Source organism: Acipenser ruthenus, chromosome 20, assembly GCF_902713425.1.
Source record: "Acipenser ruthenus chromosome 20, fAciRut3.2 maternal haplotype, whole genome shotgun sequence".
NCBI lineage: Eukaryota > Metazoa > Chordata > Actinopteri > Acipenseriformes > Acipenseridae > Acipenser > Acipenser ruthenus.
In genome coordinates, this window is record NC_081208.1 from 8153877 (window position 1) to 8181432 (window position 27556).

The 27556-nt window shown below is 40.2% G+C and overlaps 1 protein-coding gene across 5 annotated transcripts in view; it reads right to left on the reverse strand.

Moving 5' to 3' along the window:
* LOC131698855 (alpha-1,3-galactosyltransferase 2-like) overlaps positions 1-25815 on the reverse strand; it is a 28914-nt gene extending 3099 nt beyond the window's left edge. Inside the window, exons 1-3 of one of the 5 annotated variants that reach the window (XM_058993426.1) lie at positions 25685-25815; positions 1227-1307; positions 136-231 (exon numbers count right to left, since the gene is read on the reverse strand). In XM_058993426.1, the coding sequence (XP_058849409.1) occupies positions 136-231; positions 1227-1307; positions 25685-25776 (269 nt within the window). In that variant the 5' untranslated portion in view covers positions 25777-25815. Of the gene's footprint in view, positions 1-135; positions 232-1226; positions 1308-11864; positions 12886-12953; positions 13102-14279; positions 14585-25684 lie in introns of those variants that run through there. The other 4 variants (XM_058993425.1, XM_058993429.1, XM_058993427.1 and 1 more) reach the window with 4 other exon arrangements.
* Between the last annotated feature and the right edge of the window lie 1741 nt (positions 25816-27556).

A 27556-nucleotide genomic window follows, 5' to 3' on the forward strand; every position in this document is an offset into this window, starting at 1 on the left:
ACAGTCTCACGATCCCCATCATCGGTTGAAGAAGTGGCAGCAGTGGGGCAGACAACAGATAATAAATGTAAACATTACAAAGAAACATTACATCTTGTTTTACACAGATAGACCTGAAACACATTTCTACATTACCAGAGATCCAGGGAGTTGTCCACATGGTTCCCAGGCCTGAGCTGAGAGCCAGGAGGTAACTGGCACTTTTCCATGGGAATCAGGCCCTCAATATACCTGCAAACAGAGACAGACAGAGACCTCAGCATTTACAGGTGAGCCTGGAAGATCCCAGCACAGGATCCTATTCCTATCACAGCTCCACCTCTGTAGCGCCTGCAGTACTTCCAGTGTGTTCTTCCCATATGGAACTACACATTTCTGTTTGTACTGCAGAGCTTTCCACTGGGCTTGGGGAGATTAGGAGCTACAGAATGTAGGTACCATTCCCTTTGCCAAAAACACTGTTATGCTAAACCCACAATCAATGCTTATACCATCAAGCATTTTAGAAAGCCTGTCAGTACCTGTGCAAAATGCTTGGCCCTGAACAGGCTTAAAGATGTTTTTTTAGATTTGACAGCTGAAAAGAGGGTTAACATGACAGCAGGAAGGAGAAACCAGAAACCCCTCAATTAACCATAATGATGTACTGCAGAAAGCCTCCCATTCTGCATGAACTTAACATATTCTCACACCTTTATGTTATTATTTTCACTTATTAATACTTATATTTAGTTTCTTCTCTTTTCCACTCTTGCCTATGTGACTCTGCTAGCTTAGCATCCCATTTGTGGATAATTAACACACACTCTTATATCAATCTGGGTGGAGTCCACAACCCAAAATAGTAAATAGTGAATCTCAAACCATTCCAACATTTGAAGGCACTGAAAAAGACTTCAAGCTAAACTCAAATTTGTATTATTTTTTTCTGAATTAAAACAGCTTGTCTTAAGGACTGGCTCTGAGTTAATTAACTAAACTGGATTCGTACTACCAAGGCTGAAATGATTAAAAGAGAGCGGGTTTGAATGCACTGGAATGTGCTGTAGATTGGAACAAGCTCTCCTGGACGCTGACAGAGTACCCATCATTATAATCATTGTGTCACAGAGTACTGCAGGAAAAGTGGATGACTTATTAAATGCCTTTATGTATAATAATACTGCTCGTTATAATCATTGTGTCACAGAGTACCCCACTGCAACAAAGAGAGGCTACAGACTCACCTGACAGATAAGGGTCCATACAAAGCCACCAAGACAAGCACTGGGGAAAACAGGAGCACTTTTTTCCTTTTTCTCAAGAACCTAAACAAAATAAAAAAGACATGCTTTAATAATAATAATAATAATAATAATAATAATAATAATATTTCAAAGCATTTAAAAGTGCTTCACACGAATAAAACATTGACAAATATTAATAAAAGAATGCAAGAAAAGCAAGAAAAACAAAAGAAACACATGGAACAGTAAAACAAGGGAGAGAATAAAAGGAACATCATTTTAGCATAAAAACACTGCTGTTTTTAATCTTGTTTTAAAAGCAGTGACACTTGGTGCTGTAGTGGATTATTTTCTTATAAGGTATTGCCTAAATGGCATTAAATAACTCAATAAAGCTAGACACAGCATTAACAGTACAAAGAGCTTATAGATGGAACAATGAGGGTAAGAACTAGCCCTACCTGGTATCTCTAGGACACTGGGAACTGAAATAAGATAGAAAGGGTAGTTTGTGTATGTTTATTTCTCTTTTATATTTTATATACTTTTAGAGGTATGACAGACATAAGTTTCCTTTTGGCACAGCGCCACATGTAACTGTTGAGAAGCTTCTAGAAAGTCTGCCTGAACTGCCCCCACCGGCAGGAGTAGCAACAACCAATCAGAGACTTATTATTAACCTCTCTATTCAGACGAACCAATGAGAATCTAAAGTAAACAACCTTTGTGGGTAACAAGGAGCAACCAGTAAACTAATTTTAGCTGTCATGTCTAGCGTGCATTTGTCTTATGACTGTTTTTTTCTGATTCTAAGAAATGGAATCAATTTTCTTGTGACTGCGGCCCTAAATGGCCTTTACTTCCTTTAAGCCTTAAAACTAATCCTTATATGGTTACACTGTTTAATTTCCTTCTTGTATGATGTTTCAGAAAACTATATAAGCTGCATTTAAAATTAGCTCGGTGTGTGTCTTTGCTGATTGCTAACAGAGTCCACGTTGCTTTGTTGAGCACACCAGTTTGCAAACTCATTAAAAGCTTTTGATTGAACTACAACGTCTCCTCATTGAGTCAACACGCAGGCTGGGATAAAGAACCAGGAAGGGTGACTCCTTACCAAACTTAGGTTCAAGGGTGTTTGAAAACTTCCATTACAATTTGGCGCTGCGAGCAGGGTCTCAAACTCGACATGAGAGGGGAAATTACCGAGTGAAAACGGGACATTCCCCCTTAAGGTCGATAAGGGACTCCGAAAGAGCCTGCGTTTGACTGCGGTGAGTAGACTGGAAATTGACTGATATAGATTAGTCAGGAAAATATAGGCTGTCACCTAAAGAAGTGACCTAGGAATTAACGCCTAATGAAATGATAAATATATAGGCTGTCACCTAAAGAAGTGACCTAGGAATTAACGCCAAATGAAATGATAAATATATAGGCTGTCACCTAAAGAAGTGACCTAGGAATTAACGCCAAATGAAATGATAAATGATCGCCTAAAGAAGCGATAATCGCCTAAAGAAGCGGTTTGGCCACCTAATGAAGTGGGCAAGGTCGCCTAAAGAAGTGACTAAAAAGTAATTGTTATGTTAGTGCGAATGTGTTAGTGTCCCGTCAGGTTACGCTGGTAAGGATTCGGCTTTTATATTAGGTGTGTCCTGGTTTCATCGTTAGATTCGCGTTAGGCAGGATTGAAGTCCTGTTTCCAGGACCTTAGGGGTTATGAATGACTGTATTGTGTATTGTCTGAAATCACCTAGGTTATAAAAGGTTATTGAACCGTCTTTCGCTAAAAACGATCATTGGTTGAAACATAGGTTAAGGATTAATGTGAAATAGATAACCAAGTATTATTGGTTGTCTGACATTTGTCTCTCTCTCTTTCTCTCTGTCTCTCTTTCTCCCCTTCTGTCTCACTTGATCTGCTATACGCGCTGCTACTTTGTTTCCTGTTGCAAAACCACTGAGCTGCTAGAAAGAAAAGGAGGAAGTGGGTGAAACAAATAAATAATACTGTAGGCTTGCCTAGTCTGACAGACTGTTAAAAAGAAGAAATTTAAACCCTAGTTTACTGTTGTAGAAAGTGGTTAATCAAATGGCCCAGAAAAGTGATTGGTATTCGTCATGTAAAATATATCAAGTACATTGTCAAAAGAAATCGAAACAAATATCGAAACGAGAGATAGTAGAAAAACTAAAGATCAACCTAACGGAATTAAAGAAAAAGGTAAAAGAGATGGAGAAAATGATAGAAGAGTTGGAAACTGGATTGGGACTCAAATACTACAACACAGACACGTGAAAAGATTTAGAGGAAGATGCCGCGGGTGCGGCGAATATGGTCATATGAGGAGAGAATGCTTGACAACAGAATGCGCAATAGATGGCTGAAGCAGGTTGCGGAAGGTTTGAGTAAGTGTTGTGAAATGTGACAAAGCAGAAACAAAGGTACACTAAAAGTAACATCAAGGATCCTGGTTATGTAATATGCGCATTGTTTGTCTGTCTGTCTATTTAATGTTTACGTGTCTGTATGAACTAATAGTTTGTTCCTTTGTGTTTGTTTTTCTCTGTTTGTTTGTCCATGTGTACACGTTGTTTCGAATATGAATGTCAGAATTGTATTTTGAATACACTTACTGACTTTCTTTGCGCTCACTATTAAAGTTTATAAGATTAGTGTTACGGGCTGTCACGTTGAGTCCTTCCAAAGGACCCCATTACAGATTTAACATAATAAACAATTGTCGCGCTGACTTGTCTGTTATTGACTGTCCAAGGAGGATGAGTATGTTCAATTACCATCCCCAATATTTAGTGGATCCAGTCGCTAACAGTTGAGTTTATAGTTCAACTAAGCATTTAAAAAATTCATGGGTGTTTCCTGGACCAGGACTTGAGACTTGACAGAGGGTAAATTAAGTCCTGGTAGACGGACATGTAAGGTCTAGTGTTTTGCCGATTGTGGCATTGTTGTGTAACTGGAATTCCTTGTGAGATGTGATTGAGTGACCCGGATCTGGTTGCGTGTGTATGTGTGGATGTGAGGAGAAGGGGTATGGCTCAAAGGTAATGTTTTACCTGTGGAACGTTAGGACATAGGGCGAAAAAGTGCCTTCAAATACCACAACCTGTAATTAACAGGAAAAAGGCAAAGTACAAAAAGACAAGAGGTTATGTTACAGAAAGTTAAAACATAGAAACAAGATAGGCATTCCTAAAAGTTGTGTGGTGGAGAGGTGTTGCAGTTTACAGAAGGAAAGATAAGTGTGGTAGGCTGGGGCATAGACAAGTTGATTCCTATGCTAAAGGTGGTACGGCAATAATATGAATCAGGTGTTAAAGACGATGTAATGTGTCAAAATTATATCCGTATGTCAAAATCAATTGGAAAAACAAAGAAAGGAATTCTGCAAGGTTCGTGCATTAAGTAACATAACCTAGCATATCAAGTTGCAAGTCGAACAGCAAATGCTAGTGCAGTAAAAGCAGCAGGAACCGATGGGAAAAAAAAGGGGTAATAAAATAAATAAATAAATAAATAAAGTTGCATTACCAGTAAGAGTGCGTGAGAAGCACAATGGGGAAAAGGAAATGACAGTTTACGCACTAACGCTGTTAGAAAAATAGTCATTAGGAGCATGCCTGTCAGATTGAATGCAAATGCGTAAAAAAAAAAAAAAAAAAGAAAAAAAAACACTATCGAATTAGGGTAGAGCAATAGGCTTTGTCACATGGATTAACTGAAACTGAGGTGTGGACATTGACCATGGGAACATGCGAAGCAGGGATTCTAGCCAAATTACGTGGAGAGGGACAGTACCTACTCAAAAGATGATACAATACGAGACCAAAGACCATACTTGAAAGCAACAATTGAACAAGCCACACGCCTGGTACCCCATGATGTGTAAGTGGGCACACGGTCTTGACCATGTGTCCAAAGGAGGGGTAGTAGGGGTAGTAGATCATGTGTAGTAGAAAAAAAGAAAAAAAAAAAAGAAAATAAGTGCTGTACAATTTGATTGAGCATGTCAGACCTGTGGTAAAATGGGACACAAAGGTCAGATTGCAAACAGGGGCAGAAGCCTAAATGTGACAATTGTGGTAATCTCGGGCGTAGGTGACCGTTTCGTTGTAGGACCAAGTAAAAGAACTGGACAACACACACAGTCAACTAAAGTGAAAGCACAAAAGCAACGAGGAGGCTGAAACTGGCTAAGGAAGCAGTGCGGTTTCCTGTTAACCACAAAACAGCAGCTGTGTCAGTAGATATATTTTGTCATTCTTGCACAGAAACAGCAGTCTATTATAGACACACAAAATAGACACAAGAAGAGAAAAGAGATGTTAACGGTTTGGTTAATACATAGTGCTGATGGTGACACAAACTAGGGTAGCAGTGAAGCTCCCACATGGGGTTAAGTGAGTACGTTGGACACAGACCAAACGGTACCACCGCGTGGATACATCTCAGTTTGAATTTGCTGACACTGAATACCCCAAATCTAATGGTATATCTCTTTCCACAGACAGCGGGAGCAGCAACGGACAGTAACATGATTTGTGTTCCAGGTATTATGTCATTCCAGAGTCGGAGAGGATTCCACACTTCTGGGCGTGGAACGAGGCGTGTGCAGAGAGACAAGCTTTGGGGGCCCCCTGGGAGAATTGCACGTGAATCTTTAGACAACGACAAAGACCACTTTCCTTCGAGAGTAACATAGAGGGAACGTGGCAGCCTGTGTGTTTGATAAGCCAGAATAATACAATGACTCCAACACAGTTTGAACAATGTTCTACTTGCGATATGGCGACTAACAGTAAGAGGGGTCCAGTATGAGTCAATATGCAACCGAACTGTAAGCAGTTATGCGTCATTGGAGGTGGACTGTCTCTGGACGAGAAAAACTGTGCCAAACAGTGACAACAGGAACAAACTAATGCAACAAGCAATTGGACATGTGTTAATGTGCACTCAGTGCGTGTGATGGTACTTGTGAAAATACATGGTGTATGGGGGGTATGAAGCCACAGTTCCACTCCACTCAATGTCCCCCACTAATGCCCTTTCCCCAGACAGGTTGATAGCTGTGGGAGAGGCAAAACCATTTGTGATGGGAGCAACCTGGTTGCAAACGTTGGTAAAAATGAACATTGAAGATACCGAATGACATTACACCAAAAGGTGTGGTGAGTTTAGCCTATTAACTAAAATATTGAATAAAACTTTTAATCGTGAATTGGATACATACCAACATAACGCAGGTGGCCGTCAAAGGAGGGGTCTGATTGACGACATTGCTGGGTGGTTCGGGGCTGTGAATTCAAGCCTCAATTCCATAGATAGTATACAGCAGGACAATGAAAACTATGGCCGGTTTCTGAAAACAGGTGATGCCATTCAGAGATTGGCCATGGCTGAACAAATGACTGGTGAAAGACGGTTGACACAATAATTGAAGATGTAAATTTGACAGCTTGGAGAGAACAGGTGTTATGTGGGGTATGACCGGATACTGATATGTACTGAACGATGTGATGAAGGTATTTGTTTTATTTTAATAGTGCCACATACCACCGGTCGGGTCCACCACAGTACCTGGATAGTAGTCTAGGGGTAGTAATTGGAACACAGGTTATGGTCCCACAAATAACATGGGTTGATCAGCGTGCTCAAAAATGCCACCCTGTACTTCAAAGCCACCGAGTGTATTGAATTTGGTGATGCTGTTCTGTGTGACCGTGCTAACAGCACTAACCTGTCAATGCAATTGATGAAAGCAACGGTACACCAAAGCTAGGGTACGAAAGATATACTCAGATGAGAAATGGAACATGGTGTGCAATCACCTCAAGCATGAGGGTGGGAAGTAGCGGCCAGGTAAGCCTCATGTCGACGGCTGTGTGTTTTCACCCGCAGGGTGTTGTGACTGTGGGACACCTGAGCATGCACCCCACTCCACTTATTAACATCACAGGCATTAACAAAGATGCTGAAGAATGGATGAAGACAATCAATCAAACAGGTATGCTGGTGGCATTGGCACACATTAACAAGCAGCTTATGGACGTTCACTCAATAGTTAGTAGAGTGCAGGCGTCGCTGGCGGGCAACGCTGGTCAACTGATATTAGCAGATGCCTGATCACATGGGTGGGGTATCCTATGTGGATTAGCTGGAGAAAGTGCTGGAGTGGACTGGGCTGACTAGTGGAATGTGGTGGGACAGGGGTCCTCGCTTATTTCATTATTGGTTTTGTCTTTTGCTATTTTATTATTCTGTTATTTGAAATATGTGCTTAAGAAACAAAAGAGATTACTTACAGGGCTAGCCAATGAAGTATTGTGTTCCCGCATACCGGGCTATTAGCACCACTAAACATTTGACCATGCCCCTCCTCGCCACTGAAGGTAAAGAGGAAGAGGGGTTGAGTTTAGGTATGATAGAATATCATGATTAGTTATGGTACCGGGTTGGCACGGTACCAAATGAGGGAATGTAGTGGATTATTTTCTTATAAGGTATTGCCTAAATAGCATTAAATAACTCAATAAAGCTAGACACAGCATTAACAGTACAAAGAGCTTATAGATGGAACAATGAGGGTAAGAACTAGCCCTACCTGGTATCTCTAGGATACTGGGAACTGAAATAAGATAGAAAGGGTAGTTTGTGTATGTTTATTTCTCTTTTATATTTTATATACTTTTAGAGGTATGACAGACATAAGTTTCCTTTTGGCACAGCGCCACATGTAACTGTTGAGAAGCTTCTAGAAAGTCTGCCTGAACTGCCCCCACCGGCAGGAGTAGCAACAACCAATCAGAGACTTATTATTAACCTCTCTATTCAGACGAACCAATGAGAATCTAAAGTAAACAACCTTTGTGGGTAACAAGGAGCAACCAGTAAACTAATTTTAGCTGTCATGTCTAGCGTGCATTTGTCTTATGACTGTTTTTTTCTGATTCTAAGAAATGGAATCAATTTTCTTGTGACTGCGGCCCTAAATGGCCTTTACTTCCTTTAAGCCTTAAAACTAATCCTTATATGGTTACACTGTTTAATTTCCTTCTTGTATGATGTTTCAGAAAACTATATAAGCTGCATTTAAAATTAGCTCGGTGTGTGTCTTTGCTGATTGCTAACAGAGTCCACGTTGCTTTGTTGAGCACACCAGTTTGCAAACTCATTAAAAGCTTTTGATTGAACTACAACGTCTCCTCATTGAGTCAACACGCAGGCTGGGATAAAGAACCAGGAAGGGTGACTCCTTACCAAACTTAGGTTCAAGGGTGTTTGAAAACTTCCATTACAGTGCTTCCCTTACAGAGCTACACAGATCAGTCCACAGTTTTGGGGCTCTATAACTGAATGTTCTATCACCTGTGTTTTTTTTATTTTTTGAATTTGTGGGACAGTAAGCAACCTGACATTCTGTGATCTGAGTGAGCATCTAGGAATATATGGTATTAAAAGATCATTTAAATACGACGGTGCAAGACCATTTAATGCCTTTTAAGTTAAAAGCAACATGAAATCTATCCTGAATCGGACTGGAAGCCATTGCAGAGATGCTAGCACAGGAGTAATGTGATCTCGTCTCTTAGTCCCAGTTAAAATTGTAGCTGCAAGATTTTGTATAAGTTGCAGTCAAGATAAAACATGGCTATGAGTACCAGAGAATAGAGCATTACAGTAACCAATTCTAGAAGATTCAAAAGTATGCAAAAATCTCTCAGTATCTGAGTGGGAAAGAATACTTATCAATTTGGCGATATTTCTTAAATGATAAAAATACATTTTAGTAATATTCCTGATGTCTCAAAAGAAAGATTTGGGTCAAAGATCGCACCCAAATTTCTCATGTTGTCTGCAAATTCATAAGAGAAGCCACCAAGGAGTAAATTGGACATATCCTCCTGCTCACTGGTAAATCCATCTCAGTTGCATATGCGAGCAGGAGGATGATGGGAAATGTAGTTTTGAGAGGTCCATGCAGGTACATGGGAAGCCATCTTTATTATTATTATTTCTTTCTTAGCAGACGCCCTTATCCAGGATGACTGACAATTGTTACAAGATATCGCATTATTTTTACATACAATTACCCACTTATACAGTTGGGTTTTTAATGGAGCAATCTAGGTAAAGTACCTTGCTCAAGGGTACAGCAGCAGTGTCCCCCACTTAGGATTGAACCCAAGACCCTCCGGTCAAGAGTCCAGAGCCCTAACCACTACTCTACACTGCTGCCCATCTTGAGGCAAGGAATGCAATTTAAAGGTAAAAAAAATTAAATTAAAACAATACACACACCTTACATAAACAGTTGTAGCAACACACAGGAACATGTAACACAATAAAATAAAAAGGTCCTTATGTACCCTTTAAATGCGATAAAATGGCGCAGACTTCATTAAGAAGGAGCTATGCTAATATTTTGGACATCTTGCATCATGAGAAAGTGCCATTAATTAAACGTGCACTGCATTAAAAAGGATGTTTACAATGACTTTGTACGATTTTAGGATTATACAGCAGTTCTATTAATTACCTAATCGTAGCTATCCGGATTTACAGCAGATGTAACTGCGGCATTGTATTTTATCACCCAGGTTGGTTAAATGTAATTATTTGTTAAATGTTTTCATTAAGATCCCTACTTAGCCCACAACAGATGTGTTAATATACTGTGATAAGTCTTTTTTTTTTTTTTTTAACTACATAATATTAATATGTGCTCTGCTTATGATGACCTGTCCTTACTTACCAATGCGACCACAGCGTTACTGTAATATGAACTTCATTCAATCTAAAATAAAGTGTTTTCTGGTAAAATATGTATGATTCTTAACTCCAAATCAATTCATTTTCAAAGAAATGCTGTAATTATTGCTATAGAACAGTGGTTCTCAAATTTTATTTGTTTGCGGACCACCTGAATTATTTTTTGATCTCGGCGGACCACACAATAAACAGTATAGATGACAGAAAAACATGCAAAAAAAAAATAATCACTAGAATACTAAGAATAATCGTAGACTTACCTTTCTTTGTTTCTGGAGTTTTAAAGAACGGTTCTAGTTTACTTTTCATTAACACGAACATAGAGAGGGAAAAAAACGGACTTTTATTTTTAATGACAGCAGAAATTGATCTATGTGAATGAATACATCCAGCAGTCGGAGCTACAAATCTCCAGCTATATATTATAAAATGGAATGTTTGGATGCTGCATGCTGATTGGCTGTTGAGGATTTTTTACTGTGCAAAATAGTACAATGCATGGTGGAATACATTTTTACCGAAGCACAGTTCAATTAATAAATGATCAATACACAACATATAAAACTCTCAATAAATATACACTGTGTTTAAAAATGAGTGGCATTCCTTTCTTCACATTTGATCTTTTTCATTTGTCATGAGACATGACAGTGTACAAGTGCATAGAATTACAAGAAGCAAAACCCATTGGGAAAAAAAACGCAAGGCAAGAAAATATAGTTTTGTATGGATAATCATTATAATAATACTGAATCTTTTTGTGACCCAATTGTTTTACTCAGTTACATTAAAACATAATATTTATATGACCCATAGTCATTTTTCAACGATACAGAATGCATTATTAAGCATGTTCAACAACAATTGGGATTATTTTTAGACATATGATTGAATAGGAACGAGCTGTTCTATATCAAGTTGACATGTACATTGAGAACTAATGTGTGTCTGTATATTACTAAACAACTTAAGTGACTACAATTAAACTTGAATTAAGCACATACTGTTTTTCCTTTTAGGAAAGGCTGAACAAGTCCAAGGAAAGGGTAGAAGATGAGGTGGCCAGCAGACTAATGCTGAATTGATTAAAAAAAATATTAAATATTAAAATAAAAAAAAGGATAAAATAAAGAACATGTTGATGAAAATGAATAGTGGTTGCTTCTTTTATTTGCTCAAATTTAGTGCTCACAAAGGTTCTCAGAAGGTTATTAAATAACGTTAGGGAGTAACGTTCTATGAACAAATACAGAACTTTCCATATTAACGTTCTCTAAGGTTACTTGGTAACGTTCTGATAAGTTACGAGTAACCTTCCTTTAACATTCAGATAACATAAAATTGTTTGCTGGGCGGTGTCAATATGGAGGCACATTTACAGTATTGGTTTTCATCACATGTTATTTTAGCGGATTTATGTGCACATATACAGTATGTGCTTTACCTTTCTACTGCATTTATAAACATGTAAACTTTGATTTGCTGTGCATTTGCTCACAGATTAAATGCTACTCTAAGGGTATTTATAGTGACGCGGTACTATTTAGGGTTGAGTAGGCTTGATTGTTAAACACCAATTTTTGCACTTTAATAATTTCGACCCTGTTAAATGGACTGGCACGGCATTTTGCATGGATGGTCTTTTAGGTAAATGTCTCTTGGCGTGGCTGAATTCGTTCAGGTCAGATGTGCAGTTTTTGAGATTTTTTTTTTGTTGTTTGTTTATTTTTTAAGAGGCTTAGCGCTGAGAAAGTTTGGAGTTTTAGCCTGAAATTTTTAGGGTTGCTATTTACAAAAATGCTGTCTAGCTATGAATTATTATCTACAATAATTAATGTACTCACGTACACATGCGGTCTTCATTAAAGTCCCAATTTAAAGACAGTACGTTTCACCGTAGCCCTCGGGATGAAACTGTTAGGCACGCTGAAAGAGGCACCTGGCGATTCTTCCTCTATGGCGAACTCTGAACTCAGAGCGCTCTGATACTCATGAACTTGGCAGTTTTCAACTCGTTGTATAATTAAATACAAAACAGTGAAGCACCATCTTTCTGTATTTTGTGGAAGTATAAATACTCCGGTAAACATAAATAACATTCATAATACTCATACTTTGACGGTTTTTGTTTTATTTCCCTTTAAAAACTGCCATTTCTGAAAAAAAAAACATTGTATCAAGCATATTCAAACTGGCAGAAAATGAATAAAAAATATTAAATTAAAATCTAAAACACACATTTAAGTATAGTATAGTAACTGAAGAAGACATAACATGTGCAATGCAATTTATTTTTGCTTGTAGTACTTTCTCCGAACAAATACAAAATAAAAAACAGGGAAACGCAAGAAAGCTGGGAGACTTTGTATAAACGGATAATATATTTTTAAATGCTGCAATAACAGTTCTGCTTGTGAAACAAAACAGGTGATTTATTTGCACTATGCGGGACCTTATTTTCCCCCATTGGTGCTTGAGCCCCGGAGTGCTCACAGAATCACCGCCTGTGCCCCTATTATCAGTGATTAATGCCTGGCTTTCAAACGAACTGATTATCGCTCACCAGTACTGTATTGCTATAAGAAAAGTGTGTTTTAAAAAAAAGTATTTTCAGCTTCCAATCACTTAAAATATGTTGACGACAATGTAAACACCAAGCTACAGACAGCGAGTCCCTTAAACGTGTTACTGTTTATAGATAAGAACTCAACTTTATTGTGAATATACTGTGTTATTATGTTTTAAGCAACGTACTACGATAATGTTCACTATGATAATTGTTTGTTTTTTTAGTTTTAAGATGTTTAGTAAAACGTGGCCTATTGTTTGACCTCGTTAGTACAACGGGCCCCCTTTGCTAATTACATCTTCAGTCAGGGTCGTAACACAGTATAAATGATCTCCACATTTTTGTAAAATGACTTTACACTTACTTTAAAGGATGCAACGTGTTTCAGTAAATTCAAACGATAAACTTCACATTTCACAGAACACAAACGTAAAACGTCATTGGTTGGCACTGGGAGATGAAGGGAGGTTTCAGTTCTGAGTGACTGTTTTCTAAGCATTATTTGTGAATGTTTATTCACCACTGCTACACCCAGTTAGAAAACTGACTTTTCTGCATTTTTTGAACGTGAGAGTATATGTGTACATTTGTTTTAAGTACTCGCCCAGAGGACTACTGAGACACAGGCATCAACTAGTCCTCATCTGATAATTCTAAACATGTTTCTATACTTTTTACCCAACTCACTAAATTATGCTTACATTTAAACTGAGTATAATTAAACGGCTTGCTGCTGGCCATTTACAAGTCTGTAATCCTGTACCTCTAGTGAGGTGTGTTAGGATCTGGCTGTGCTGCCACAAAAACCTACGCGTGATGACTATGTTTGTTTTAAATAGTTTTCAGTTAGGTTGGAGCGGCGTGTTTTTAGCATGCACCTCGTTACTGCCATATGTCAGTACAGGTGACATTTTGTCTTATATTTTACACTTCCTGCTCTACCTGGTTGTGGTTGTTCTTCTTTACAAAGTATTATTATTATTATTATTATTTATTTCTTAGCAGACGCCCTTATCCAGGGCGACTTACAACTGTTACAAGATATCACATTATATTACATCATACAGATATCACATTATTTTACATACAATTACCCATTTATACAGTTGGGTTTTTACTGGAGCAATCTAGGTAAAGTACCTTGCTCAAGGGTACAACAGCAGTGTCCCCCACTGGGGATTGAACCCACAACCTTCCGGTCAAGAGTCCAGAGCCCTAACCACTACTCCACACTGCTGCTATATGTATAATTGTATATGTATATATGTAAAAGTATATGTATAATTGTATTGTTAATAAAGCACACTACATTTATGACTGTTTTTTTTTTTTTTTTTTAACTTTTATTCCTGCACGTTCCTGTGTGTTTAAAATAATTCTATAGATGTGGAGATAGTAACGTGTATTCTTAAATTCCCCTTACTGTGCAGCAGTAAAAAATAACTCTGTGGACGCCCATGGTGATATTACGTTAACTATATTATATATAATACTTGGTGTATACCACTGCCGGTAGATGCTTCCCATATACATTTACAATAATAAACAATTTCCATATCAGAAACACACAGGTCACTACTGTATGTACAATCTATATAGCCATCTACATATCATAAACGATGCGATATTAAACGTTCAATACAAGAATTTATAAAAACATGAACTAACTTTAATAAAAATTCGCACAAACCTCACGAAGCAGTCCATTGTTTTTTCTTTATGAGGAGTCTTCTTGGCAAAGCCGCCGGCAGTGACAAAGCAATACCAGTTTAAAGACTGACAGTTTTGCCTAGCCAAATTCTCCCGATCGGTTAAATCCATAAATGGAAATCAAACGTATATTGTTTTCGGATCCGGTGAATTCTGACCAGCTTGACGAGGGTAGTGGAAATACTAAATGTACGCTAGCGTTTAGCCCGACTGTTTCTTTGTCTCCTACCATGCAAGTCTATGTGTATACTGAGGGAACAAGGTGTGTCAGAGTTGCCTTTCAAATCGAAGACGACCACCAAACATAACACCGTGTAACAATTTTTTTTTTTTTTTTTTTTTTTGGTTCCTGGGTAGTAAGTGTTATTTCCTAATTGCTTATGCCTCAAAAGTATAGAAAATGGCTATTATTCCCCACAAACTTTGCTTTTGTGACCAGGACAGTGATATTTTGAAATTTACCTATTTTCCAGAACATTCCAGATAGATTCAGTGCTGAGTAAACTTGGAGTAACTTCTAGAACTTTCTAGACCTTTCCAGTAATATAAATAGTAGTATAAATACAGGGGCCTTAAGCCCACCAGTTCAGTTTAGTTCCAGCTGCCTAAGTGGATACATATCTGCATTTTTCTGAGATGGCATCAAGAGGCTGCAAGCATCCGGCAGACGCATTTTGCTATGTCTGCGGCCAATTTATCAAGACAAGAGCGAAAAAGTACTCCGTGGAAGCATCTACTAAGATGTGTGAGGCCTACAAGGCATATTTCGGCATGCCTGTCGACAAGACAAACCCTGGGCATCTCATTTCACCTGCGAGCACTGCAAAAAAACTCTGGAAGGTAAGATGGACAATTGTTGCTCGGAATGTTATGTTATAAAATTTGTTAAAATTTTTAAAATTGTAAAAGTTTTTAATTTTAAAATGTTTTACAATTTTCAATGTTATTGAAAAAATATATCATATATGAAAAATGTTGCGAGAATCTCTTACACATTAGTCAAGATCCTGGAGTGCAATGAATTCCCCAAGAAGCTCACTAGTAAGGAGAAAGCGGCTTGGAACAGCTTTGTCGCAGTGGTTCGGGGCTTCCTGGGCAATCACAAGGCCGAAAACTATGTGGAGCTGGTTGAGACTCTGGTGAAGAACTACGGCACAATGGGCTGTAGGATGTCCCTCAAAGTCCATATCCTTGATGCTCATCTTGACAAATTCAAGGAGAACATGGGAGCGTACTCGGAGGAGCAAGGCGAGCGCTTCCACCAGGATATACTGGACTTTGAACGCCGCTACCAAGGACAGTATAACGAGAACATGATGGGAGACTACATTTGGGGGCTGATTCGTGAAAGTGATTTACAGTATAATCGTAAATCTCAAAAAACTACTCACTTCTAAATCTTTTGTAGTCATTTTTGTATTACTTTAGTATAAATACATGTTAATTTGGATTCATATGTTGTTTTTTTCTGACTTTATGTGAACGAAAAGACACAAATTCGCCCGTTTTCTCATTGGAAATAGGTAAATTTCAAAATATCACTGTCCTGGTCACAAAAGCAAAGTTTGTGGGGAATAATAGCCATTTTCTATACTTTTGAGGCATAAGCAATTAGGAAATAACACTTACTACCCAGGAACAAAAATTGTGTTACATAGTGTTATGTATGGGCTATTCCTGCCCTTGTGGTAGGTAATGCTGAGCTCCTATATCAGAGCTGTCGAAGGTACCTTACTGGGATGACGCACTCGGTCCCGCCCACCGAGGGGAAAACCGTCACTCACAGGAAGATCTCCCTCTTTTTCCTTCTCAAGACGGTAAAGCAAGACCTCGGTGTTTAGCTGAGTGATAAGAAATAGCTCTCGAGTTGATTCGGGTCAGTTGTATTTCCCATGCATTCGTGCTGAAAGCTGGCTTGCCGCTTTCCTGGAATCAACGACTCTTGAAAAAAGACCGAGTTCTTTCTTTCTGTCTTTCAGCGGCCTCCCCGAGGTATGACACGGGCCAGGTTTTTGGGATGGAACCGCATAACAGTCTCGCGTTTTGATTGGTCCATGTCTGTCACATGAATATGTCGTCACACGAGTGGAAAAGCTTGCAGGCATTTTTAACATTGTGATCAGAGAGAGAGAGTGATCTGCTTTCCACAACCTTTCCATTAAAATATAATGTGGTATTACGCTGTACTGATATAACAAACTATGGGTGATTACTTTATATGAATTATCATGTTATGCACGAATGTAAGAATTGGCTTTCTGTGGTGGTGTACTTTTTTCTTTCAAGTACCATATATCTATAATCATTTTTGCGATATATTTTAATATAAAATGTATACTCTATTGCAGTTTTGTTACAGGATACATTAGTTTATCTCTAATGTAATCACAGTTTTACATATAGACCCAAATTCTGGGCCGCTTTGGTTTTTAGATAACGTCCCAAATTCTGGGCCGCTCTGATAACATCCCAATTTCTGGGCTGCTCTGGTTTTTAGATAACGTCCCGAATTCTGCATTTTCGAATTCAGGCCAGTTTTTGAGATATTCTGCTCAGCTGACAGCCGAGTTTCTAAGTCATGCATGCACAGTTTACCATAAACTGGACCGTTAATTCATTTAAGAGTAACCCTTAGTACACGAACAGGAGATGACCCGGTAGTAGTCGTCCACATTGGTACAAACAACATTGGAAGAGACAGGCCAAGATCCCTGCAAAACAAATTCAGAGAGCTAGGAAGGAAATTAAAAGACAAGACCAAAACTGTGGTATTTTCTGGGATACTGCCGGCGCCTTGCAAAGGACCATATGGACAGCTGGAAATACAAAATCAAAATGCATGGCTGAAATCATGGTGCACACAGGAAGGCTTCACCTTTCTTGAACATTGGAGCACTTTCTACAACAAGGACTATCTATACAGGTGGGACGGACTGCACTTAAACAGAAAGGGAACCAATCTACTGGGAGAAAGGATCCTTCAGGCGGTACAGAAGCATTTAAACTAGAAAGGAAGGGGGGAGAAAACAAAAAAACAGAAGGGAGACTACATCAAAACAAGGGCTACAGCTCAGGTAAGACCACTATTAAATGTATTTATCTTAATGCTAGAAGTCTCAGAAACAAAATGTTAGAACTTGAAGCTACTGCACTAACAAGTAACTACGATGTGATAGGTGTTACAGAAACTTGGTTGTCTGAGAGTGATGGAGACGAATATAATATTAGTGGGTACACACTGTATAGGAAAGACAGGCAGGACAGAAGAGGCGGAGGGGTAGCGCTATACATAAGAAATAGCCTTGAAGCCCAGGTGTTAAATCAGGACAAAGAAAACAATGCAGAATCAATATGGGTCAGAATAATGGACACAAATTCAAAGGGCATAATAATAGGAGCATGCTATAGACCGCCAAATTCAGACGCTGAGCAAAATAATCTGTTGTACAGTGACATTAGAAATGCATGTAGCAAAGGAGAAGCCATACTAATGGGGGATTTCAACTTCCCCCATATAAAATGGGAAAACCCAATGGGGGGCACGGCGGACGAAATTGAAATGGTGGAAATGACAAATGACTGCTTCCTAACGCAATTTGTCAAGGCACCGACTAGAGGGGAGGCATGCCTTGATTTAGTCTTTTCAAATAATGAAGACAGAATAACTAAAACAGAGGTCAGAGAGCCATTGGCCAACTCAGACCACAACATGGTCTCATTTGAAATATTTTTTAAAACCCCAAGAGTAATGACTAAAGCTAAGGTTTACAATTTTAGAAAAGCAAACTACGAAGGTATGAAACAGAGACTAATAGAAGTAGATTGGAGTAAAATAGAGAAAACATCCACAGAAAAAGGGTGGCTGTCTTTTAAAAATGTAGTACTAGAGGCACAAAACAGTTACATCCCAAAAGTAGACAAATCTAAATCTAAAACAAAATGGCCAAAATGGTTTAATAGATCAATTAAAAAAAATATTCAGAGAAAAAAGGTACTTTACAGAGCGTTTAAAAGGGACCAAAAACAAAGCACACAGAAAGAGTACTTGGAACTGCAAACACAAGTCAAAAAGGAAGTTAGAAAGGCCAAGAGAGAGATAGAAATCAATATTGCTAAGGGGGCCAAAACCAATTCCAAAATGTTTTTCCAATATTATAACAGCAAGAGAACATTCAAAGAGGAGGTTAAATGTCTAAGAGACACAAATGGCAAAATCATAGATGAAGAGAAAAAAATAGCAACTATATTAAATGATTACTTTTCGCAGGTTTTTACAAAGGAGGACACGGACAACATGCCCCACATGTCTACCTGTTCCTATCCAGTTTTAAATAACTTTAGCATAACAGAGGCAGAAGTGTTAAAGGGACTAGGAGCTCTTAAAATAAACAAATCCCCTGGGCCGGATGAGATCCTCCCAATAGTACTCAAAGAAATGAAAGAAGTTATTTACAAGCCGCTAACCAAGATCATGCAACAGTCTCTTGACACAGGGATTGTACCGACAGACTGGAAAATAGCAAACGTAATACCGATCCACAAAAAGGGAGACAAAACTGAACCAAGTAACTACAGACCAATAAGCCTGACTTCTATTATATGTAAACTTATGGAAACTATAATAAGATCCAAAATGGAAAATTACCTATATGGTAACAATATCCTGGGAGACAGTCAGCATGGTTTTAGGAAAGGGAGATCGTGTCTAACTAACCTACTTGACTTTTTTGAGGATGCAACATTGAAAATGGATAACTGCAAAGCATACGACATGGTCTATTTAGATTTCCAGAAAGCTTTTGACAAAGTCCCGCATAAAAGATTAATTCTCAAACTGAACGCAGTAGGGATTCAAGGAAATGCATGCACATGGATTAGGGAGTGGTTAACATGTAGAAAACAGAAAGTACTGATTAGAGGAGAAACCTCGAAATGGAGTGAGGTAACCAGTGGTGTACCACAGGGATCAGTATTAGGTCCTCTGCTATTCCTAATCTACATTAATGATTTAGACTCTGGTATAGTAAGCAAACTCGTTAAATTTGCAGACGACACAAAAATAGGAGGAGTGGCAGACACTGTTGAAGCAGCAAAGGTCATTCAAAATGATCTAGACCGCATTCAAAATTGGGCAGACACATGGCAAATGAAATTTAATAGAGAAAAGTGTAAAGTATTGCATGCAGGAAATAAAAATGTTCATTATAAATATCATATGGGAGAGAGTGAAATTGAAGAAGGGAACTATGAAAAAGACCTAGGAGTTTATGTTGACTCAGAAATGTCTTCATCTAGACAATGTGGGGAAGCTATAAAAAAGGCTAACAAGATGCTTGGATATATTGTGAGAAGTGTTGAATTTAAATCAAGGGAAGTAATGTTAAAACTCTACAATGCATTAGTAAGACCTCACCTAGAATATTGTGTTCACTTCTGGTCACCTCGTTACAAAAAGGATATTGCTGCTCTAGAAAGAGTGCAAAGAAGAGCAACCAGAATTATCCCGGGTTTAAAAGGCATGTCGTATGCAGACAGGCTAAAATAATTGAATCTATTCAGTCTTGAACAAAGAAGACTACGCGGCGATCTGATTCAAACATTCAAAATCCTAAAAGGTATAGACAATGTCAACCCGGGGGACTTCTTTGACTTGAAAAAAGAAAAAAGGACCAGGGGTCATAAATGGAGATTAGATAAAGGGGCATTCAGAACAGAAAATAGGAGGCACTTTTTTACACAGAGAATTGTGAGGGTCTGGAACCAACTCCCCAGTAATGTTGTTGAAGCTGACACCCGGATCCTTCAAGAAGCTGCTTGATGAGATTCTGGGATCAATAAGCTACTAACAACCAAACGAGCAAGATGGGCTGAATGGCCTCCTCTCGTTTGTAAACTTTCTTATGTTCTTATGTTCTTATGAATCAAAGTTAATGTATTTTTACTCCCCCCAGAAAACATTTAGGAACATGGTATACCAAAAAAAAAAAAGACATCTCATTTGCTTATGTAATGTCCATCAATATATAGTGAGGCGTAGGGGTTTATCAGAACTTCTGGGTTTAAGAGACCAGTGCCCTTCAACAACTTCAAATAAATCCTATTGTATTGTATTAGTCAACATTTCCCTTATCTATTCCTGATAGTTTATACTGCAGATCAGGGGTTTTCAACCTTTTTTTGAAACTGTACCCCTTCTATCTGGAGGTTTCAGCTCGAGTACGCCTTTACAATTTTCGCTCAACTGAACGGTACCTCAGTTACAATAAAATGGAGAATAATCTGATGACCCCCCCCCCCGTTTATTTAATAAATTTGGGTGACAAACTGCTGGTTTAGGACAGAACAACAAGCAGTAGGCTTAATTCTTAAAACTTTTAACTACAAGTATTTGGATGCACAGAATTAAAAAGACAAGTATTGGGTTAGGAGCACACCTATTTTTTTGTAACTTTGACAGCCTTTTTTAAATTTTGACAGCCTTTTGTAAAAGTGAAGGCCTTTTGATACCCAGCATACACTGCAATACCCAGCAAAGTTATACACTGATATTCTGATAGCACAGCAATTCAATTGAAGTTTGTAATTGGTGTGTTCCTCAAATACACAATAAAAAGTGATATTTATAGGGTATACAGTTATACAGCGATACAGTGGTTTCGGACATCTAAGAACTGGTACTGCGAGCATCTGGATTCATACCCAGAGGTACTCTGTAGCCTCCTAGGACATTCACAGCTTGTTTGACACCCTCTTGTAGTTGCCCGTTTCTGCATATAAAGCAAAATGCTGTTTGTCAATATCTCTTTTTCTTAAAAATCCGTCTTTGCAGGAATCATTCCAAAAACACTTGAATCAGTTAGGGACTACCAGTCTGACACTACAGGCCTTTAAATTGCAGTACCAATTTGCAAGTTGCTAAGTGGCTGCGTACCCCATGAGTCCACAATCCACAAATCCTGGGCCAAAAAAATCGCTAGTACTCTCTTTAGATGCACAACACTCTTAGCTAAACAAAATGGGTTCCTTCGAGTTCGTACGACCCACGACAGCCATTGGCCGAGCCTTACCCCAGTGGTGTTTTTATAATGGGATTTGCCATAGGGAAAGGGGTGGTCTCTTATCGTACTCGTATCTCCATGACCCCTGGGCCAACGAACACAGAAGGGCACTCTTTGTGTGCACAAGAGTCTTAGCTAAAGAAAGACATCGGCCACAGGTTCATACGCCACCCCACCGCCAGATGGTGGGCGTTGCCCCAAAGGGGTTTTATAATGGGATTTCCCATAGACATTTTTCACTGTGCTGTATCTCGAGTTCCGGGGGTCCCCGAGACTTGAAAATCGGTACGGAGGTCCACCTCGGGGCCCCTGTCGATCCCTCCAAGCGACGTGTCCCCAGCTAGAAAGAACACCAGTTTAGACTTGTTTTGCCAACCTGGAGCTCAAAAGCTATTGGAAGCAACCTTGACATGCCATCATGCTGAAAATGTGTAAATTTGTTGAAAATGTAGCATTTGAAAACGGGTGGCTCCCTGTGAAAGAGGGCCTCCAGACATGACCCTAGGAAGTACAACCCGGTTTCTAGGCCCCAGGGTCATGGAGATATGACCCTGAAAAGGGTAGTTTTTGGACATTTTTGACAGGGCGTATCTCGGGTTCTGTGGGGGTTAGGAACTTGATTTTTTTTTTGCGGCGGGGCCCCATGGGGCCCCACACAAGGAGTCACCATTTTCATGGTTCATATGCCAGGACGGCTTAGCAAAGTGAATTTTTTCATCATGACATGAGTTTTTGGGTGAACCACCACACCGTTTTAGGGGGTGGTTTGGGGTGCTCCCCTGAGTCTATATCACTTTGAATGGTGGTTCTACGTGCTCGGGTTCGAGAGATATGCCTGAAATGTGTTTTTCAACCCTGCTATAGACATGAATGAGGCTGAACACCCTGAACGCCCTGAAAATATTTTCTGCAAAGAATTGCTACGAAACTGAGCATATTACATTCAGGCTGTTCTAGAACCCTTCGAACAGTGGTTATAGGTGCTCTGGTTCGAGAGATATGACTGAAAATGTGTTTTTTAACACTGCCATAGACATGAATGGGGCTGAATACCCGAAAATATATTTTGCAAAGAATTGCTACGGTGGGTGTATGCATGCAGGGGTTGCATGGTGGTGTGTGCGTGCAGGGGTTGCATGGTGGTGTGTGCGTGCAGGGGTTGCATGGTGTTGTCTGCGTGCAGGGGTTGCATGGTGGTGTCTGCGTGTAGGGGTTGCATGGTGGTCTGTGCATGTAGGGGTTGCATGGTGGTGTGTGCGTGCAAGGGGTTGCATGGTGGTGTGTGCATGTAGGGGTTGCATGGTAGTGTGTGCATGTAGGGGTTGCATGGTGGTGTGTGCATGTAGGGGTTTCATGGTGGTGTGTGCCTGCAGGGGTTGCATGGTGGTGTATGCATGTAGGGGTTGCATTGTGGTACACGTGTGTGGAGGGGAATTTGAGTGCAGGTTTTAAGCAAGAGGGGCGCGGAAAAGACTGGGAAGGGTAGGGTAAAAGAAAAATTACTACAATCATTTATTTTCACTATTAGTCTTTAATAAAGGAAAACGACTGCTTTAATTAATTTTCACGTACAGTGCCTTGCGAAAGTATTCGGCCCCCTTGAACTTTGCGACCTTTTGCCACATTTCAGGCTTCAAACATAAAGATATGAAACTGTAATTTTTTGTGAAGAATCAACAACAAGTGGGACACAATCATGAAGTGGAACGAAATTAATTGGATATTTCAAACTTTTTTAACAAATAAAAAACTGAAAAATTGGGCGTGCAAAATTATTCAGCCCCCTTAAGTTAATACTTTGTAGCGCCACCTTTTGCTGCGATTACAGCTGTAAGTCGCTTGGGGTATGTCTCTATCAGTTTTGCACATCGAGAGACTGAAATTTTTGCCCATTCCTCCTTGCAAAACAGCTTGAGCTCAGTGAGGTTGGATGGAGAGCATTTGTGAACAGCAGTTTTCAGTTCTTTCCACAGATTCTCGATTGGATTCAGGTCTGGACTTTGACTTGGCCATTCTAACACCTGGCTATGTTTATTTGTGAACCATTCCATTGTAGATTTTGCTTTATGTTTTGGATCATTGTCTTGTTGGAAGACAAATCTCCGTCCCAGTCTCAGGTCTTTTGCAGACTCCATCAGGTTTTCTTCCAGAATGATCCTGTATTTGGCTCCATCCATCTTCCCATCAATTTTAACCATCTTCCCTGTCCCTGCTGAAGAAAAGCAGGCCCAAACCATGATGCTGCCACCACCATGTTTGACAGTGGGGATGGTGTGTTCAGGGTGATGAGCTGTGTTGCTTTTACGCCAAACATAACGTTTTGCATTGTTGCCAAAAAGTTCGATTTTGGTTTCATCTGACCAGAGCACCTTCTTCCACATGTTTGGTGTGTCTCCCAGGTGGCTTGTGGCAAACTGTAAACGACACTTTTTATAGATATCTTTAAGAAATGGCTTTCTTCTTGCCACTCTTCCATAAAGGCCAGATTTGTGCAGTATACGACTGATTGTTGTCCTATGGACAGAGTCTCCCACCTCAGCTGTAGATCTCTGCAGTTCATCCAGAGTGATCATGGGCCTCTTGGCTGCATCTCTGATCAGTCTTCTCCTTGTATGAGCTGAAAGTTTAGAGGGACGGCCAGGTCTTGGTAGATTTGCAGTGGTCTGATACTCCTTCCATTTCAATATTATCGCTTGCACAGTGCTCCTTGGGATGTTTAAAGCTTGGGAAATCTTTTTGTATCCAAATCCGGCTTTAAACTTCTCCACAACAGTATCTCGGACCTGCCTGGTGTGTTCCTTGTTCTTCATGATGCTCTCTGCGCTTTAAACGGACCTCTGAGACTATCACAGTGCAGGTGCATTTATACGGAGACTTGATTACACACAGGTGGATTCTATTTATCATCATTAGTCATTTAGGTCAACATTGGATCATTCAGAGATCCTCACTGAACTTCTGGAGAGAGTTTGCTGCACTGAAAGTAAAGGGGCTGAATAATTTTGCACGCCCAATTTTTCAGTTTTTTATTTGTTAAAAAAGTTTGAAATGTCCAATAAATTTCGTTCCACTTCATGATTGTGTCCCACTTGTTGTTGATTCTTCACAAAAAATTACAGTTTCATATCTTTATGTTTGAAGCCTGAAATGTGGCAAAAGGTCGCAAAGTTCAAGGGGGCCGAATACTTTCGCAAGGCACTGTATCTATTTCAGTGCAATGTAGTTTCTACATGTAATAAGAAATACGTTTTTTTTTAACATTTACATTTTATTTCTGTTTTTTCATAAAAAAAAAATATATATATATTTCTGGGGAGAGTAAAAAATACATTAACTTTGATTCATGTACTATGGGTTACTCTCAAATGAACTCACGATCCAGTTTATGGTAAACTCGGTTGTCAGCTGAGTCCCCAAAACTGAGCTGAATTCGAAAATGCAATTTGGGACGCTATCTAAAAACCAAGGCGGCCCAGAATTTGGGACGTTATCTAAAAACCAAAGCGGTCCAGAATTTGGGACGTTATCTAAAAACAAAAGCGGCGCAGTATTTGGGACGTTATCTGCAAACCAAGTCTATATGTAAAACTGTGATTACATTAGAGATAAACTAATGTATCCTGTAACAAAACTGCAATAGTGTATACATTTTATATTAAAATATATCGCAAAAACGATTATAGATATATGCTACTTGAAAGAAAAAAGTACACCACCAGAGAAAGTCAATTCTTACATGCATTCGTGCATAACATGATAATTCATATAAAGTAATCACCCATAGTTTGTTATATCAGTACAGCGTAATACCACATTATATTTTAATGGTAAGGTTGTGGAAAGCAGATCACTCTCTCTATCTGATCACAATGTTAAAAATGCCTGCAAGCTTTTCCACTCGTGTGACGACATATTCATGTGACAGACATGGACCAATCAAAACGCGAGACTGTTATGCGGTTCCATCCCAAAAACCTGGCCCGTGTCATACCTCGCCTCCCCCACTGCGTGGTAGGCCGCTCTTTTTTTAACCTGTCTGTCGTCTGAGCGACTGTCTGTGCAGTCATCCGCGAGTGAGTTGTCTTTTCTTCTTGAGAGTAACACAGTATCCTCCTCGGGGCCTGAACTGGTCGTAACCTCGCTGTCGAGTGACCCAGCCGCGTTCTCCTCCTCGGGGCTGCCGTATCCCAGTTGTCGAGTGAAGCCGCCGGCCGAACCTGACCGCTGCGGTGAGTCGGTTCATGTGCATTCGGTGTACTCTCTCTCTCTCCTTCACTAATTTATCATTAGAAATTGTGATACTTTGTCTGAATAAAACATAACCCACCACGGCTTCGGCCTCTGTCCCACCGCGCTGACCAGGTGTATGTGTTGACCAGCGTTTAGGGTACGCACTTTGAGTAGCGGCCGCGGCGGCATAGCCCGTGATTCTAATCGCGGTGCGTAATGCGCAGTGCAGGATGCGTATTGGTGTACGCAGTGCGCAGGTGCTAGTCCCTTTCTAGTGCAGTTACGCACGGTACGCAGTTTACGCAGTGTACGGTACCCATTGCGCAAGGCGTTTGGAACGCTCGAGGCAAGCAGTGCGTTGCACGCTGCGCTCGTTGCGTAAGTACTGCTCTATTAGCGCATAGCTTGTGGTGCTGCACGGTACCAATGCGCACGGAGCTCAGCTCAATCGGTGTACATAGTACACGGTGCAGGCGTAGTTGGTTGTGCACTAGTGCCCATACGCTGCGTAGTACACGGTGCACTTGTGCCTACGGTACCCGGCGCAGGGTAAGCGGTGTTAATAGCCTTACTGTAGCGCTAGCGAAGTTTACACTGTGTTAGTACCTGTGGGTCAAACTCAGTGAAAGCAGTGCTTAGTGCTATGCACAAACCAGACGTCCTGTCTCAGGACTCCCTCCTAGCATCTTGAATGGCAGTACACAGTGTGCTTGGGACGCACAAATTATTGCGTAAGCACTGCTCAACCTAGCAGGTAGCTCCCGGTGCTGCACAGTATGTGTGAAAACAGGATACTCGGTGCGCACGGGGCTCAGCATACATGTTGCACGCGGTGTACATAGTGCACGGTGCATACGTAAACTGGTTCTACACTCGACGCACAGTGCGCAGTGTTAATACCTTGCTGTAACGCTAGTGAGTGGACACACTACGTTAACACTTACCAGTGTTCAACGTAGTGCGAGCAGTGCCTCAGTGCTAATGCACAAAGTCAGCCCATATCTTTATTACTTTATTACCCTCACAGCTTGCTGTTGTGTGGTTTTATTTAACTGCCTTGCGTTTTAAAAATAATAAAAAAAACGATACAAGCGCGATTCTTCCTTCGGGACCCAGCTCTGCTGAGACCCGCTGTTGAGATGCTTACGCCGGCTTGTTTCAGCCCGCCTACTCGGTGGGCTGGTAAAAACAAAACAAAATCAGTTACCCGCGTTGCCGTGGTAACTATTATTTTTACCTGCACAGCTTGCCGTGGAGTGCGTGTATTTTTGTTTCTTTACTGCCCTGCAGTGTTACTTTCACCGGGACCCAGCGCTGCTGGCCCCGCTGTTGAGCGGCTTCTGCCGGCTTGTCTCAGCCCACCTACTCGATGCGCTGTCTAAAAGCAGTTACACGCGCTGCCGTGGTGACTGCTATCTTACCCTCACAACATTGCTGTTGTGTGTGTGTGTGTATATGTGTTTTTTCTTTACTGCCTTGCAGTTTTAAAAATAAAATGTATTATGATATCCATCCACCGGGACCCAGCTCTGCTGTGCCCCGTTGTTGAGTTATATACGCAGGCTTGCTTCAGCCCGCATACTCGGTGGGCTGGAAAAACAAAACAAAATCAGTTACTCGCGTTGCCGTGGTGACTGATATTTTCTACCCACACAGCTTGCTGTGGCGTGTGTGCGCATTCGTTTCTTTAATGCCCTGCAGTTAGAAATAAATAATACGTGTGATTCTTCCACGGGAACCCAGCTCTGCTGTGTCCCGCGGTTGAGTTGAATCTGCCGGCTTGTTTCAGCCCGCCTACTCGGGCGCGCTTGGTCACCCGCCTGGCATGTTGAATGTGTTTCTCCCATAGCCGAATGGCTGGGTATAAGCCTGTATATTCCTATTACTACCTTTGCAGTTAAAAATAAATAACAGGTTGCAGCTCCTTGAGCCTGTGCTCCACCCTTGCATACCCTATGCGCTGCCACAT